The sequence below is a fragment of the Setaria italica genome, chromosome II, assembly GCF_000263155.2.
Source record: "Setaria italica strain Yugu1 chromosome II, Setaria_italica_v2.0, whole genome shotgun sequence".
Taxonomy (NCBI): Eukaryota; Viridiplantae; Streptophyta; class Magnoliopsida; order Poales; family Poaceae; genus Setaria; species Setaria italica.
The window spans coordinates 15,764,777-15,782,980 of NC_028451.1; the positions used below are offsets into that span (position 1 = coordinate 15,764,777).

Below are 18,204 nucleotides of genomic sequence, written 5' to 3' on the forward strand. Positions count from 1 at the left end.
GTTTTTGAAAAACAAAAAGAAAAGAAAAAGCTTTATGATGAAAAGTAAAAAAATCTATGGTTTTAGGATGGCTCTGGGTAAGGGTGCAGTGTAAATGGTTTTTGGGATTATGTCGAGTGGCTCTGGTAAAAGGCTTTGTCAGAACAGAGGTAAAAACAACTCAGGCCGATCTGAATGGTGCAGCAAGTTGATCAACACAAGTTAACCCTACCTCTGTTGGCTCTGGTTTTCATCGGTGCTGAGATGAAGGCTTAGGTGGAGAAAGGTTTTGATAAAAAACAACATGAAAATGCAATGCAACATGAGGTGGAAGAACAAAATGACATGATATGGATGTGGTCTAAGACAAAATAAAAGTTAGCTTAAATTAACTAGCCACACGTTTAGAATCAAAGGGTGGTGCCATACTTTATACTTCTCTCTAAAAAGACACAAAGAAAAAGACTCTAAACACTAACAACACACAAAAAAAGGGTCTATAAGTTTTCCAAGATCAGATAACAAAGTGCTCCCTCAATATTATTTAAAGCAGACAACATGTGGTTGTAGTATTTATTAGAGCAAATGTACAATGCTACTTGATGTTTTTGACTTAAGAGCACAATAAAGACAATCATCTTATGAAAATAAGAAAAATATAAAGACAGGTTGGCTCCCGCAAAGCGCTTGAGTTATACTCATATAGCTAGACTCCTCACCTTGTTCATATTGATGCGAAGCCATGACCCTTTGTGCGAGAATTCAAAGTGTCCATGTAGCTTGATGTCATCTTTTGTAATTCTTCGTGGTTCGCTTCTAACATCTTTGTGTGTTGAATGTAGCCTTCTTGTGTCTTCATGTGCCAATGTTCTGAAGGTTTTTATTTTGTTCTAAACTTCTGAATTAGATTATGTACACTTGATGAAAGCATTTCCCAAGCTCCTCTTCATTGTTGTCATCTTCATCTCCTTCATCGTCTTGTTCTTCATCGCCTTGCTGCCGCCTCTTCTTCATGGATTTTTCCCTGCATCCAAATCAGAAAATATACTGAAATATAGATCTATTGAATATTTTATAAAATTACCTTTCCAACAAGTGATCATGCATCTAAAATAGAGTTCAAATGAAAGAGTTATGCCCGTTTTATTTCAGCATTGCGTGCTGTCCAAAACTGATTTCAGGACCGCAATGTTCGATGATTTGGCCATAACTGCTTGTAGGATCCTCCAATTTCCTTGGTTCTTGATTCGTTGGAACGTAGACTTCATGAGGCTTCTGAATATCCAAAACTATTCTGTTGTTCTCTTCTAAGGTCGCGCAAAATTTGATGACAACATTAGCTTCTCGTGAATTGATCCAGAGATGTTGATGATCTTGATCTTGTGATCTTTGGGGCATTATGTCACATGTCCTTTGGCTTCAAGGGCATCACCATTGCTGCACCAGTGAGTAGCATGGCGGTAATGATGCCTCATCTCCATAATTCTTGCTTTAGCTAAGGTGCTGGGATCAAAGGAGGCTCATGCGCTTTGTGTCGATGATCTGAGCAGTTTTCTTCCTTAGTTGCATCACTCAATTAGAAGCTCTTGAGCATCCCACTAGAGAAGATTGGTAGTATCATGGTACTTCTAATCTTATTACCTCCAGCATTGATCATCTCCAAATCATCGCCTTTTGTGTAGAGAGGTCCTCCAATCATCCTTCTTTGCTTGACACGGTTGCTTCCAACCCCTGTTACTTAAATAAATAAATCTCCAAGAACCATTAGTATTAAAAAATAATTGACACATTGGCATACCTCTCTTATCATTATTTTTATTGTCTTCATTGGTATGGACTCAATGGCAGATGCTGGGCCACTAACAAAGTTAGCACCTACTGCTAAAGAGTTGGACTTGATGTTGTTATCATCTTATCGGAGTCAATTGAGACTTGATGAAGTCCATGTTTGATCATCTAGCGTCTAGTATTTACCTACTTTTAAGGATGCAAACAAGAAAAATAGGGTATATGTAATAAAAAGAATTAGGGTTAGTTCGAAAGATTAGATAAATCGCCCCATGGTTTGAGTTGCCGATCCCCAGCAATGGCGCCAGAAAAGCTTGTTGACGGTAGTTAGCACGCTAATTTGTGAACTACAAGTGCATAGATCATCGTAGCTTTTCCCTTAGAGTATTCCATCCAAGCTTTATCAATCTATGGATCCACAGCAAACTGACTAGTGTTTTCTATCTAGCTCAACGGATCTAATCATAGCATGAAGCATAGATTGCATATATAGGGTAACCTTAATGTAAAGATGAATATCGTGAGTAAAGGTAGATTAAATCCATAGATATATATAATATAACACCACCCAGTAGGATGGTCGATACGAGATCGATACGATGCAACTTAATAAAACCAAACAACTCGATAACTGTGAGCAACGTTGAAAACAAATAGAATATTGAACAAAGCCTAGAAAGTTCTACCTGCAATCTAAGTTAACTCGATAACTAGCCTTTATGAGAAGAGATCAAAATATTGGACGATACCTAAAAAGTTTCGATACAGATAACGTAATGACCGGGTGATGGTACTTACAAGCTTGCCTAAGATCGAAGCTGATACAGCCTTGCGCGCAAGAAGAAACTTGTTGGTTTCTACTCTACTCTTACTCCTAAGGTTTTGGTGGAATGGAGCCGAAAGGTTGTATTGATTGATTGATGATTATTCATTGAAAGGCTCATAGGTTTATATTTATACCCTGGAGCAAACTAAAGTCCTAGTCGGTTACGACATGAACCGGTACAAATGAATCTAAATTACTAAAGATAAATGCCCACACTTTCCCTTATTTGGTGGAGTCAATTCTACTTCGGATCGGATTCTTCTTGATCTTTTATGGGCTTCTGGAATCCGGTCACCCGTGACTGTCTTTGGTCAACGCAGGGTCATCAACAGACTTTCTTCTGCAAGTCCATCAGCTATCAGAACTTTATCCTCATCGGCTAAATCAGTATCAATAGATCTCCTAACTTGTAAGTTTACCCTATAATCATTGAAGATGCTAAAATGAGGCATTGGGTAGGCTTAAACACATTAAACTTCTTAGACCTTGTCGCAGTTGCTTTTGGGCCATACAAAACCTAATTCAGTTTTTTTTTTCTCATCAAAAGTGAAAAAAATCAAGGTTAGAAATTATTTTGAGCACAAAGGGAAATATTCCAAATATAAAGAAATGTTTAATAAAAAATAACACTAATCTACATGCTAAATAAAATATTTCGAGTAAAGAGAAAAACTTTAAAATCTAGAAAAGTGAAATATTCTAAGAATGAAAAATGTTATGATGAAAGACAGAAATAATTTTGAGCACCAAGCAAAAAATTTCCAAACAAAGAAATAAATGTTCCTAAAAATGAAAATATTCTTAGGAAGAAAAAACATTAAATTGAAATTGGGTGGGGTGGCGAGGGGCCAATTTTTTTTTATTTATATAGTATATCTTATATACATCATTGAAGTACGTCTAGCATCGGGGTCAAGTACTTTCGGGAAAAAAATGCATAAAAATTTATGCTGTGCCTGTGACAAACCATGGGCTTCCTCAGTTGCATCTCGACTTGTTGAGTATGGTCATGGACTCATGTAGTTTATACACCTGTTTGGTAGGTCCATTGCAAACTTAAGGTTCGTTTGGTATGGCTTCGCTGTTGCTTTAGCTTCCCCCTGACTCCACAGCAGCGCAGCGCTAGTGCAGTAATTTATTTTTTTTTGACTTCACCGGCTCTCTACTGTTTCCGGTTCATTTTTTCTCCAATGACCAATCTCCATCCTCCTGATTCCGAAATGCCACCGTGACCCATCCTCTGTTCAACTGAAAAATAAAACTTGAGGTAGACTTATATAATTTTGTTCACTAATTGATTGTGTATACTACTTGCATAAATAATTTCACTGGAATGTCTAAGTTACACGTGTAGCTTAAGTTCACGTGTTCATGCTGATGAAGATGTAAGAGGCAAGGATCAACAATTCGTCATTAATTAGGCAGTTCTTGGGTACGACTTCATATTTTTATCAAGTTTGTTGTACAATTAATCTTGAGTTGAGATATCATCTCTAAATTATACATTATATGCTTTTCTTTTGTTAACTATCGTTATATACATAATCGACCCAATGTTGGTATAGTTTAGACACACCTAGATCACTGATTGAAAAGCTAATAAGGAAGAGAAGGTGTGCAAATTCGGCCCACCCCACTTGGCTTTATTTTTTTGCCTGCCATGGGCAGCTGCACATATTTCTTGCTACCATGTGCTGTTCTTTTAAGATTTCCCTGATTCCATATATGTTAGCTGTCCAACCATGTTGTTTTTCAGTTGGCTACAAAAAAAAAACTTTTTTTCATCCCTTGGGCTAGCACATGCTTTTTTACAGCTTTGAACCAAGCCCCATTAGCTGATTCCATTTTGAGTGTCCATCTGGACCCTTTTCACCTCCTTTCAATGTACATATCATACCTAGTTATATGAACTTGGAGAATTGATCATTACTATTTGCGTATTTCGCCTCTGAGCTATACATAGCTTAATTTTCCCATGCTAGGCTGATTTTTAGGGACGTCACGACCATTTTCGGGCATTTTTGTATGCACCTTTTCCATTTCCATTCTTCCTTAAGCTATGTGACCTGTTTTTTCCCCTGGAGTTTATTAGCTAGCATTGTATCTGCTGTTGGAGAGGGGATTGAGTCTGAAAGCAGGTGGATTAATACGTTAATTATACTGATTGTATGTATTGGACATGCATGGGCAGTCACTGAGGTACCACTGACCAAGTTTGCTTTTGACGGTTCTTCGATTAGGCAACTAATAATTAAACCTTTCTGTGCGTGCACACATGGTGCTTTCGTCATAATAATCTAGACTGGTCGATAAATTGCCTGTGCAGATCTATAGCCAGATCGAAAACGATGGATGGACCACAAGAACCGTGCATTTGGTGTATTTTGACCCGCGGTTACGGTCTTCTAGAGCAAGATCGGATGTGGGGCAAAGTTTGTTTGACAAATTATATATATACATTATTATTAGCTACTTGTTCTGCCATAAAGAAAAGAGGGGGAGATGTATATATGCTACTAGTTTTAGTGTAAACATGCATTAATACGCAGTAGTAGATCCTTGTTTGTTTCATCCAAATTATATTTATGTATGCATAGTTTGATACTGCATGAGGTATGTTGCTGTGGACTGTGGTTGAAGTGGCCGGCAGACTCCGCCCAATTCTTCTCAAGATTCCAGAGCAAGCGGATCAGCCTCTAGTGTGTTTGATGCAAACACACTGTATAAGAAATTTTACATTTATCCTACAAGTTTTTTGTTTACTGAGTACAGTAGTGATCATGCATGCATGGCACTGTTCACATTTTATGTCAAGTGTCCCCTCTTCCTTGTCTAGAAAGACAATGCTCTTAGTTTAGAGAAATAACAAACATATTCAGAATAATAAGTGCAGGAGCATGTTCCTATGTGCATGGACATGGCATATCCTGACAAATTACGCTTACCATATAAAGAACATGAGCATATATACGATGGAGCAGTACCAGCTGAAAATATAATGCATAAACATGCTATATTCATAATAAAAATCCACTGTGTAAATCTTACAAAAATAACATTATATGCGCACGATCCGCATGATGTCAGTAAATTTTGGAAGAGTGTTGGTGAACATGCAAAAATGCTTGGACGAAAAATCGAGTACAAATCACACAGTATGGACTTTTTGGTAATTCGAATTTCCTTTAAAATATTGCAATATATTCATAGAGTATAATAGCTTATACATGGTTTGAAATTAATATGAAATTAAGCATCAACACAAACATGCCATTGTTGTGAAAGCATTCATTTATTGAGCACAATTAAGTCAGGATTGGGGATGCAATCTCCAAAAAATGCATACTATGATTCAAGTAGATATATATGGAAGCTGAAATTTTTAGCAATATATATGATCCATTCAAAATCAGCAAGAATACTGTAACTCAAAGTAGACGTGGAAGCTGAAGTACCTTTTGAATAATATATATGATCCATTCAAATCAGCAAAAGATAGAGAGTCATACTGCGAGGACCCAGGTTCAATAACCATACAATTATACATCAATTCCTCAAAATATGTAACTGTCTGGCTGAAACCTTAACATAGAACACACCATGCAAGATCTTGGCAAGCAATGAAGTATACTTACCCCAGGCCATACATATGCTGTAACTGAAAATATGCATCTTCTTATTGTCATATTGAGTTGAAGTCCTTGTGCTTCATGCTTGCAAAGTGCAAACTGTCACTATTGTATATGGAGATCCTCTAGTACGGCGGGCGTGCATGCGGCCATGCACTCCCCTCGGCGCCATGGCCGAGCTGACCGCCTCCAGGCAGGAGCAGGTTGGGTGGCACGGCCCCGTACATTGGCATCGCCAATGGATCGGGCAGCCCGCCGCCCATCATCGGAGGGACACCACCACCGCCAGGCCGGCCAGCTTCCATGGCTTCCTCATCAACTTCTTCGTCCAACGGCAGCCTCTCGTACGTCGCGTTGGCAAACGTGGACGCCATCACCATGACCGGCCCAGCCGCCGTGAGCGAGCCGACCACGATGCCTCCGACCACCTGCCCCTGCCCGCCGGCGAGGTAGACGGTCAGTCCGGTGGCGCCCGGCGGTGAGGGGCCCGGGAGGAACGTGCCGGTGAGGGACAGGATCTCGAAGAGGCCACGGAGGGCCACGACGGCGCCGGGCGCGGCCGGCTGGCGCAGGGCGACGTCGGCCACGGTCCCCGCGCCGCTGAGCACGCAGACGCCGCGCTGCCTGCGGCGCGCGAAGCGGGCGATGGACTCCGCGACATCCGCTCCGCCGGCGACCTCCATGACGTGGCTACGCAGCGCGTTGGGGCTGTCCCGCGTCACGAAGATGGGCGGCTTGGGCTTGTTCTTGGACCCCGGCGGCCGGCCGCGCGGGCGCCGGTTGACGGGCGGCACCACCGCTCCCTCCTTGGGCTCGCCGTCGACGTCATCGCGGCCGTCGATGTGGCCACCCGTGCCGCTCTGGCTCTGCTCCCCGTCCTTGCCGGGCGCCGCCATGTCTTGGCTGCCCGGCTGGTTCTTGTTGCTGTCGTGGGCTGAAGAGGAAAGCGGCAGCGCCTCCGTGGGTACTGGGAGGCCCAGCCTCCCTTCGTTCCACCACTGGTTGGCCAGCTTGAGGCTTCTGCTTCTCTTGGCCTCTTGCTTCTTCGTCTTCCTCCTCCCCCTGACAAATTCTTGCAGCGCGCAATCGGGCTGGCCGATGAAGTCTTCTAGCTTAATTAGTTGCTTCTTGGCCTATTCTTTGTAATTCCTGCACAGAAATTAAACTACGAAAAACAAGTTAATTTCATGGCTATCGATCTGCATATGTAAGGTATCTACAGTCTATATTATGTGTACTGCAAGTAGCATAGTAAGGCAGATCGATTCCGTCGGTGTTCGTGCTAATTGATCTATTTCATGAAAAATTGTGTGAGGGGGAAAGAGGAACTGGAATAAGTTTGATCTGATCTCGAGAAACTAGGGAATTCGTACCTACACATGACCTGAGTCAAGGTACAGCAGATCGATTGGATTCGGGGTAGCACAAATCAAGTGGCGGTGATCCAATTAGCTGCAGGAGAGAAGATCGATAAGCAACGAAGACTAGCCTCTTGGTCTCCACGCTTTTTGTTTTGCACCTTCTGCTAGCTTCTTGCAGCTGAGCGGAGACTAGTTGCTGCTGAAGTCAGTGATAAAGGGAATGGATTTAGTTGCGAGCAGGGATATAAAAGGGTGAGGTTATGGATGGGTACATTGTGGTTGTACTTGTTACCAAATCGGCGCTCTTGCATCAGTTGTATATGTACATGGGACTAAAAAAATATAAATGGCTAGGCGCACCCTGCCTCTTGGTGTAACAGAAAGCATATGCATGGTTGGGGGAGTAGAACTTCGAGAAAGGGACTAGTTAACACATGCATCTTTCCAACTTTTTTCTCTACCTCTGGATATGGACCACTGCTGCATCAGTTCTTTTGTTGAACAAGTTACACTATTATACGGTTGTAATTGTTTAAGAAATAAGTTAATTAAGCTGCAATCAAATGGTAACTAAAAAATGTTATCTGTCTAACGAACTGGTTTGCGTATATCATACATAGATATACTATGTACACGGTACGTAACACTTTGTTTTAATACCAATGCTTTGTATCACACGTATGCTTAAGAGTTTGGAAGTAATCTATTTACTCCGTGTGGCGTTGATGAGGTTGATTTAGCAATTGCTAGCTAGCAGCTAGGCGCCTGCATTAGGTACGATGGAGGATGTTGGTGATTAAGGCTGCTTGCACGGTCGCATGAACCGATGCAACGAATGGAAAAAATGTGGGGCTGTTATAGGTGGGGATTACACATATAGAGCTTTTGAAATATATCCAAAACATATTTCTTTGACTTTTTAAATTTGACCAACAATATCTCTTAACATAATTTATTTTCAAATAGAAAAAGTTACATATTATAGTAGTTGGTTTCACTATAAATCTACCAACATTATTTTTATATTTTTAGTCTCTATGATTGTTTCCCTATTCATAGTCAAAATTGAAAAGATTTGACTTTGAAAAAGTCTAAACATAGCTATATTCTGGGGAGGGAATAGTCGTTGGTTATTGTGTTCAATTCGCAAAGCTTCTTCAAAAGATGAGGTGTGAAAGGAGGATCTGATCGGCATAGCAAGAGCTCCAAGAAGTTTTGAAGCTGGTCATCTCTAACTTCAGAAATTATTCAAGCTGGAGCTGTGGAAAGGTGAATGGTATTTGGTTGAGCCATTTTGCTCTTATTTTAGATTAAAAAAATTTCAGTACGTACAGACAACTTTATTGATCATACAAACTTCAAATCTGGTATGGACTGCAAACTGGTCCTTGTAGGTGCATGCAAGGTGGGTCGGCTTCATTAGATACCTTTGATGCCCACCAGTTAAAAGAAATGATGAGATTCCATTCCATTCGGTTAATATAATGGTGGTCCTGTATATCCTACCAGCTAGCTAGAGACTTGCTGGCACCACTACGGATGACTCTCACACTGTAAAAAACGATTTGTAGGGCACTTTATTTCTTTTCTACCGCACCTACAAAACGGTGGCGTTACTGTCAGTACAAGAAATTTTCCAACTAGTGAAGAACCAAAAAGTATCATAAACGCATTTTTTTGTCATAAATCGTGATTTATGATGCGGGAGTGATGAAAACCCTTCATCATTAGTCGAGTGTCATAAACCGCGACTAGTGACGTTCCTTATTTCGATGCGTCACTAAGATAATGACGAATGAAAATTCGTCCCGCATGTCGTCATAAAACTGTTTCAGAGGTTGTGCCACGTTGGACAAGAATCCAACGTGTATCTGACATGGCAGGGGTTTTATGACCATTTCGGTTCATCACAAATTGAAGCCCGATCCATGTGAGAGTCTTTATGAATCCAATTTTGTTGGGCCATTTTTAGCCCATTTTAGGTTTCCGTGCTATTCTTTGGACAAAAAATGTTTGGTGCACGCCATATTGGGTCTTTTTCTGGCCTAGCCCATCTAACGAAGAGCCATTATTGCATTTCACGGTACCATATTGGGCCATTTTTTTTCTAGGCCCTAGCCCATTATTGCATTTCGCAGTGCCATATATTTAATTTTGGCTGCTAATCACCATCACAATCATAGATATAAAAACAGCTCATTTCCATCTTCCATATTGTTCACATCATAATTAATGAATAGTTTACTAGCAATAATAATACAACATACAACAAGTTCAGCATCAATAATGCAACATACAACAAGTTCATAGGCAACACACTTCAGTTGAGGGAAGGATTCACCTGGCTCTGACTGGTGCTAAAGTTTATCAGGCTAGAAATCAGAGAATGCAACTACTTTGTTGTGTTGTTCAAAGCTTCGGGGTCTTCTGTCTGAGACTTTAATGTTGTTTGATGTGTTTCAACACTCAATCTCAGTGCACCCATCTCTGACTCATGTTCAGCAATCTTTTGCTAAAGTTGTGCCCCACCTTGTTTCTCACTCTCAAGATCAGCTTGGATTTCTTCTACCTGCAGCACAGTACCAACCCTAGTCCTTTTCTTTGAGGGTGGGTGAATGCCAGCAACCTTCCGAAATATCCTAGATTGGACAACTTCAGCTACTGCTTCAGCAACAGTCTTTGGTTGGTCATCTCTAGGTTGGTGACGATTTATTCTATCTGAGCCTAATAAAAGAAAGAAAATGAATGGTCTCACACAAAAGTACTCACAAATGTTTCTAGTGCTATTGTTGCAAAGAAAAATGCAAAGTAAACAAGTACTTGCAATGGCTGCCTGTACTGGAGCGGTGTTGCCATTTTTGCTGCAATGAAAATTCTTGAAAATATCAATTGGAGTTGGGTCTCCTTCAACTTGCTTCTCCCTCTAATATGATGTGAAAATAGGCATAAACTGTTAGCTTGGAACAAGGAGCATGATCAGATCATCAAATAAAGTACAGAGCAAAAACATGACTTGTTCAGTTGCTTACCACAACATGAGCCTATGCAAGGTAGCTTCTAGACCCTGTGCTCTGAGGATACCTAACCAGTCTACGATTATCGATGTTTGTAGTATACCTCTCCTTTACAATAATGAAAACTCGTGTAAGATACATGAATAAGAGGAATAGATCAGTACATGCAAATGTGCTAGTGGCAAGTTGAAGTTCTATCATACCCTATAAGGTTGGCTAGACCACATCGTAACTAGTTTGTTCCACTGGTCGTCATTCCTAGTGGTCACAGGAGTTTTGGTTGGGACTTCATTTGCTGCAAGACCATTGAAGTACTTTTTCTTGAGCCGGTAGCTCCCCTGTCTCTGTTGCGACTTGAGCATGTCAGTGCATGCCTCTATGACAGGTTGGCTAGTGGTGTCAATGTCAAATTGTCCCTATATTAAGCACAACACAAGAGTAGTCAAAAAAATAGATGAAAAGAAAGGATGCAAAGAACTATGGTAGTAGATGAATCGACATATACACACCGCCAGTTTGCTAATGTAGTCCTTGAGATACTTTTCATTTTAGGCCTTGTAGTCCTTCTAGCGAGTAAGGATCGGTATATGCCCACGCAGTATGATCCCACCCTCTGATGAAAACTTTGCATCTTGCATTGGTGCCTCTGGCCGTTTGAGCCCTTCTTGAACATGGATCGGAAGCTTGGTGTATAACCCTCTACTTATCCTGTCTAGATCTCTGCCCAACCATCCCGTGGCACTTGTACTCTTGTGGAAGGGCGTGCATCACCTAATAATTTTGTTACGGTCATACAGGCGGCGTGTGTTAATAGTGATTTGGTTGCTAATTGCGATGTTCCAATTTTTTGGCTTTGAGAAAAAAGAGATCAAATGACTTTCCTTCACCAGTCATCATGTCGACGATGTCCTCAGTGTGGGTGGCTATTGCTTGGCCTTCTGTTGGCAATTCTTGTGAATCAGAAGTCGTCCCATCTGAAACTCCTGCCTGAGCAAAAGCCAATGCCTTTGCCCTAGTCACTCTTGGAGGCATACTGTCAGGGGCATCAGGTGCCCGAATTCTCTTGGACAACCCTCTTCCCCCGCTGACAGGTATGTTATCACTGATCTAATTGGACAATTGCATAAATGAAAATAATGAGAAGCAATCCTGCATAACTGATACAAGAAATTTGGTAGGCAACAACAGATACCTCGTGTTGGCATGTCTCTTGGTTAGATTCAAGCCGCTCCTGAGATGGGTCATACTTTGGATCTGGATCTTCACTTCTGGTTTCATTGGTATCCTTTCTTTTTTTCCTTTTGTAGCCTGTTTAAGGTTGCTTTCGACTTTTCCAACTTTGAGGGAAGGTAGTATGCCATGGTTCCTTATGATACTTGCAGCCCTCACCTATTCATATGGATGGAGCTTTGGTTCTTTATCTTAGGAAAAGAAAGAAACTTCTATAAAATTGTCCAACCATTGTAAACGAAAAAACTACTTTACAAGAAACAAACTGCTGCAAAATCTAAAGGTAGAGCGCACCAAAACAAGATCCAATATAGGATGTTCCTAGCCAAAATAAGATCCAGGAAAGGATGTTCCTGCCCAACCTTATACGAGCCGAAAGGGCAAACTACTGTAAAAGAATTAAATTAATATAAAATCATAAAGGTACTGCCTCTAAAACAAGATCCAAGATAGAATGTTCCTACCCAACCTTGTACTAGCCCAAAGAATAACTAATAAAAGAAACAAACTAGTGTATACATAGGAACTGCTAGATCTGCAAACAAACAACAAAGTAAAAGCAGTAATAAAACCAAATAAGGAAACACATCAATCGCATCACTGGGGATGCTTAATTGGGGAGGAAAACATTGTACTTGGTTGTTGATGTTTCCTTTGTACAACCTTCCCGTCTAGTGCCATTGCGTTCACTGGTCCTACGGAGGGAGATGGGAAATGGGCGGCAGCTATGAGGGGAAGATTGTGGATGGCGGTGAGTAGGTGAAGATTTGGGATGGCGGTGAGGAGGAGGTGAAGGTTTAGGATGGGGGTGTTGGCGGCTGTTAGCGTGCCAATTTGAACTGCAAGCGCACGGATCAGTTGTAGCTTTTTCCTTAGAGTATTCCCCCAAGGTTTATCAATCCGTGAAAACAAGGTCATAGGATCTAGACTAATTAAGCATCGGAAAACATAATTCAGGTTGCAAGATGATTGTGAATACGATTGAATATAGATATGAAGCATGAGCAGATATGAACAAGAGGTAACTCATCTAGAGCAAAGCCTAGACTATACATATGTTGTAGTTCTAGCTAGATGGCAAGCAAACACATGGTTCTCATTCAAAGCATCTTTAAACCACCACCTACGGTCTGACTTCCCATAACCCCCACCTTACACAGCATCAGATCCTGTTACAATCCTGCCTATCAACGCAAGCAGTCTAAGGGCATGAACATAAAGCACATACCTAGCTGGGCCTCTAGCCTTCGTCTTTTTTTGGGTTGTTGCTTGTCCTAAACCTCATCCAATTATGCTTCAATTAAGTCCAATTTCCAGCGAAAACAGAATATCCTCCAAAATACAATGCATATGCGAAAATGACCCAATTATTGAGTATGATCAATAGTTATGATATCATTTGTATGCCAACATTGAAGATAAATAGGGGTAAAAGTGTGTAAATAACGAGCATCAATAATCCCCCCATGCTTAAACCTTGCTCATCCTCGAGCAAGTCTTCAATAGAAATCAGCATTGCCCTTCAATGTTAACCCTGCACTTAATCATACATAGCAAGACATGATGCTCCATTTAGATGTTCAATTAATATTCAAGTTGTAGTCAGCTTATCATTATGGAGGATAGACATTTTTCAATGATAAACAAGCCATAAAGAATTTAGAATAGTGCTCTCAAATTTAAATCAACTTCAAAACTTTTCTTTCACTGGAGCACAATTTTCAAAAAGGAGCTAGATCAACATCAGCAACAAAATTCTTGCAATTACTCATTGGAAATTCTCAGCTCATCAAGTCTCTCAAAGCATGTGCTAGAACATTATCAACCTATTCTACTCATATAAATATGTGGAAGGCTTTATCTGGAGCTTGGTAGGTAGAAACAGTCCTAACAAAGTACTATATTCAGAATATATCAAACTACGAAAAACTTGTCAAAAAGGTCATGGAGAAATAATTGCTTATGGAATGGAACACACACTCTTTAGATAGTTGGACATGTGCAAGTGGCAAGTGAATGATCCTGAGGCACAAATAAGGTCCTCTTTATCGGATTGCACATGGTTGGAAAATAAGTATGGACTAACATTTAGGGCACTGGAAATCTTATGAAGCTTAAAGAACTGAGGGGCATTTTTATTCTCATTTTTCTTCACCTTTCTTTCTTTATTTATTTTTGCTCTTTTTCTTCTTTTTCTCAACTCACTTTTCTTTTTCTTCTTCTCTTTTTTCCCTTTTTTCTTTTACCTCCTCAGACTTTTTGCAACATAATACTTACTCAGCAGTAGTCAGAGATAATGCAATGGCTCCATCCCCCCATGCTTGAACGATAATCGCCCTCGAGCATGAAAGAGAGAATAAAATGACTGCTGACGTAAGTATAAAATACTTTGGTCTTCAACAGAAAATTATTTGATTCTTCCGAGAGGTCATCCACACCAAAAATTAGAGCTTCTAGAGGAGGGAACCACCCAGGCCGATCGGCTTGGCCCTGTATTGCCTCCTTTTCCTTTGATTTTTATTCTTCACATGGTTGATGGCCTCCAAATCTTGTTTATCATGAAAAGGTGCTAATGGATCTTTTGAATTGACGTTGAGAATTTATTCCATACTCATATTGGGTTGTGGTCAAGGAGGGTAATCATAGAAATATATATTTGGGTTCTTGGTTGGACGCCCAGCGAGGTTTGTGAAATTTCTAGTGTAGAAAAGTCACAATGCATGGACAGAAAGACTAGCAAGAAATGGTTACACAAAGGAATGACCAGTTTTTAAGTCTCATACCACAGAAATCAATCATAATCCAATTCATCTGAAACATAAACTTGCAATCTAACATTAATCATGATGGTATAAATCTGGCTTTGGATAGGATAGAGCTCTTGCAAGAATTATTACTGAACTGACCAGCATAAAGAATTTTATTTCACTAAAACAAAAACAACCCTTCAGTAAATTTAAACAAGAGAGCAACAAGAATTATGTGGGTCTTAATAAAAGTTATTTAACCTCCACAAAAATTAGCTGGCATTTAATTCATTTTAAATCATATTCAAGGAGCACATATTGAGCTATGCATAACTAAATACAACAATCAACAAGGCGGCAACATCCATCATATTTCATAAGGCATAAACAACATCGTCAAAATTAATCATATGGAATTAAGCTCAATGTGATGAACATTCATTTGACACACACACACACACTAAAAACAAAATTGAAAACATGCATACACTAACACAACTTGTGATATGAAAAATAAGGAGGAGAGAAATATAAGCAAACCAAGAGTGTAATGTTTCTATTTATTCCATCTGCTTCTCCCTGTCAAATTTATAAGTCCGACAGTCCACCAGGGGGTTACCCAAGTGGTTGATTTGTAGGTGGAGGTGATTGCAAAACTGAGAGACCAAGTTGAGAAGTGCCTTGGTCTATTTGTGATGAGTGATTGACTAGATGATTTGAGGCTTTACCAATTGAGTCCATATTCCATATACGCTTAATTATGCTAACGGCTAACCGGATGTGTTGCGTTGTGTGAGTTGTGTTGTGGTGTTTCAGTATACCGTATCTTGTGTGTTGTGTCTCTTGGCTTGTGATGCGCAGGTGTAGGATGCGACATGGCGGTCGACGGCATGAGGTGAAGGTCAAGCGCGAAAGGTCCATGCCGATGTACTAGGGCTGTGAAGGGTGGACACGAGTAGGCTTGGACTCAGGGACCCGAGGAGTCCAAGCGGAGTCATGGGCGATCCACATGGTGCACGGAATAGCAAGAGTACACAAACGGTGATGGAGACGGTGTCAGTCGAGTCAAGCAAGACGGAGGCAAGTCGAGTAACCGGCCCAGGAGCCAGGAGCGGAAGACTTGGAGGTGTCGAAGGCTTGGCAGAGGTCGAACACGCATTGACATCGGTGAGTCACGCCTTGAAGGGCGTGCAAGAGGGTTTGCCCAGTTTGATCACAAAACCGGGGGTGAGTCACGCCAGGAGGGTGTGTAGAGGGTTTGACCGCTTTGACCTTAAAACCGGGGGTGAGTCACGCCAGGTAGGTGTGTGCAGACGGTTTGGTGGTTTGGGCCTCAAAACCATCGCGCAGGCAGGTTTGCCGGTTTGGGCCTCAAAATCGGGGGCGAGTCCGCTGCGAGCGGACGGCATCGAGTCGGAGGATGTGTGGCACCATCGCGAATATTGCGTCGAGGCGAAGCGAAGTCGTGAAGGAGCCGGGTCCGTCCAATGAATGACGAAAAAGTTGGACGACTTTACCCCTAGGGGTATTTGGGTTGTGTGCTTAATATAAGGGCATTTTGGACATTTGCCAAATGCCTATATATGTATAGGAAGGCTGTTGGGGTAGGAATCCCTTTGGTTGTTTTGGTGGGAGTTTTGTCATTTGTTTTGTGAGAGCCTTTCGTAGAGGGAGAGAGGGAGATAGGATGGATCTTTGTGTTGATTTTTTTACCATCCTAGCTTGTATTGTGCTTAGGAGTGGCTTGTAACCAGATATGGTGGAATAATCCAAGAATCAATTTCGTGCTCAATTGCTTCTCCTTCTCAAGATCTAAAATTTATCTTTTTCCTTATTTTCGAAGCATTTTTGGGTGAATTTTTGGATCTCACTATTGGCAGTGTTTTGAGTTGTTTTTCTTGGGGAAAATCGGTGCTAGGACATGTGCAAGAACGCCTAGGATGATGCCCTATCAAATCCATGCACGAGCACCTTGGATTTTGAGAGTTCCCAAAAATCCCCTTCTTGTGCCCTTCTCCAAACTCATGGAATCTTGTGACCAATTCGTGAGCTTTTCAACTTGAAACTTTAGAAACACCTTTGGAATGTTGTTGTGAGGCTATGGTTCAAATTTTGTGATTTTTGGAGGTCATTTGGTCGAGTTTTGGATTTTTCTTCTCTCCTCACGAAGGCTGAAATCTGGGATTCCAGAATATTCCGGAAGTAATTCAGGAAATTTCTTGACCTCCGGAAGTTTCCGAAGGTTTCTCCGAAATTCCAGAATTTTCCAAAGGTTTGGCCGGATTTTTCCGCACAGAGGTGTTATTTTTCAAAGTCCTTCCAGTACTCATTTGGACTCTTTCTTACTTCCGCGATTCTCAAATTGGGTTCCTAGCATCATTCCTAGGTCCATTAGTTTGTGCATAGCTAAGCGGACTTGATTTTGCTAGAAGAGAGGCTTGTGGGTTTTTGGCCGAAGTTCTTGGAGAAAATTTGAATAGTCTCACATTCACCCCCCCTGATCGCCTTTCCGGTCCTTCAGAAACCAAGAACTCGAAGGTGATTGCGAGAACACAAAGGACACGAGGGTTTGAGATAGGTTCGGGCCTCCGGAGAGTAATACCCTACGTCTTGTATGTTGGTGGTTTGTATTGCTCGAGAGTTGATGTTCTGGGATTGCGTACCCTTAGGAGGTGCCCTTGGCCGCCTTATATAGGCTAACAACCTAGGGTTACAAGTCAGTTTGAATCTAATTTACTTTTTAGTTATATGAAAGGTAATCCGAGTCGGACTACAATACGCGTCCCGCAATATCTGGGCCGATTTGAGCCGCCCAACCTCCTTGACGTGTACTCCAAGTTTCTTCATGTCCTCAGCCTGTATGCCCTGGTCGGGCAGGCCTACTTGTCAGGTCCGGCCAATATCCTAGTCAGTGGGGATCCATGGGGTACACATATCCCTCAAGCGCCTGAGCGATGTGTAGGCGAACAGGAACTTGAAGTCATCGCAGTGAAGCTTGAAATGTGATCGACTGAAGCTGTGATGGCGTCATGGTGACGGAGAGGCTGCACGGTGCTTAAAAAAGAAGAAAATCTGAGTGAACGCAGAGCCATACATGCAGGCGAAGTCGAGTGCCGAGTTGACGAATGGTGGGCATCCAGTAAATTGAAGTGAAGTACATGGAGTGCGTCGCGCACAATGAAAACGTTACCTAGCACACCCATTGCCAGTAACTTGTGCATGGCATCAATGCCATTCCAAAGCAGAAGTACATCCAGTGCCAACCTATCAGCTATGAATAACCTGCAATTCATTTCTAGATTCCCACTGCATGAATCGGTCATTGATTAGTTCAAGCGGTGCGCATGGAGAAGGAGAAACAACCATTGCCTAGCCACATAAGCAAGGCTGACTACAATGTGAGGTTAAGTAACATAGACATCTGTATCCTTGCAAAATATCTCACATAGATCACTTTTAGAAAGGATTGGCGCAGCAGCAGTCAAAACAGAATTCTACCCATTCTCATATGACAACAGATCCACCAGAACATAATTGAGCAGAAATATTTCCTAAAGTTCTTTCCCAAAGTTCTAAACGTGATAACGAAACACCAATAAAATATAGAAAGTACCTCAAACTAAGGAGTGT

General features: G+C 41.4%; 1 protein-coding gene across 2 annotated transcripts; it reads right to left on the reverse strand.

Moving 5' to 3' along the window:
• Nucleotides 1–6,039: 6,039 nt before the first annotated feature.
• Nucleotides 6,040–7,821, reverse strand: LOC101779536 (AT-hook motif nuclear-localized protein 20). 2 transcript variants are annotated; one of them, XM_004956205.3, is made up of 2 exons: nt 7,596–7,821; nt 6,040–7,371 (listed from the first exon to the last, which is right to left on the reverse strand). In XM_004956205.3, exon 2 carries the CDS (start codon nt 7,116–7,118, stop codon nt 6,348–6,350), a length of 771 nt encoding a protein of 256 aa, XP_004956262.1. In that variant the 5' UTR covers nt 7,119–7,371; nt 7,596–7,821; the 3' UTR covers nt 6,040–6,347. The 2 variants fall into 2 exon arrangements, with proteins under 2 accessions (XP_004956262.1, XP_012699379.1); XM_012843925.2 differs by having other exon boundaries at nt 6,040–7,387.
• Nucleotides 7,822–18,204: the final 10,383 nt, after the last annotated feature.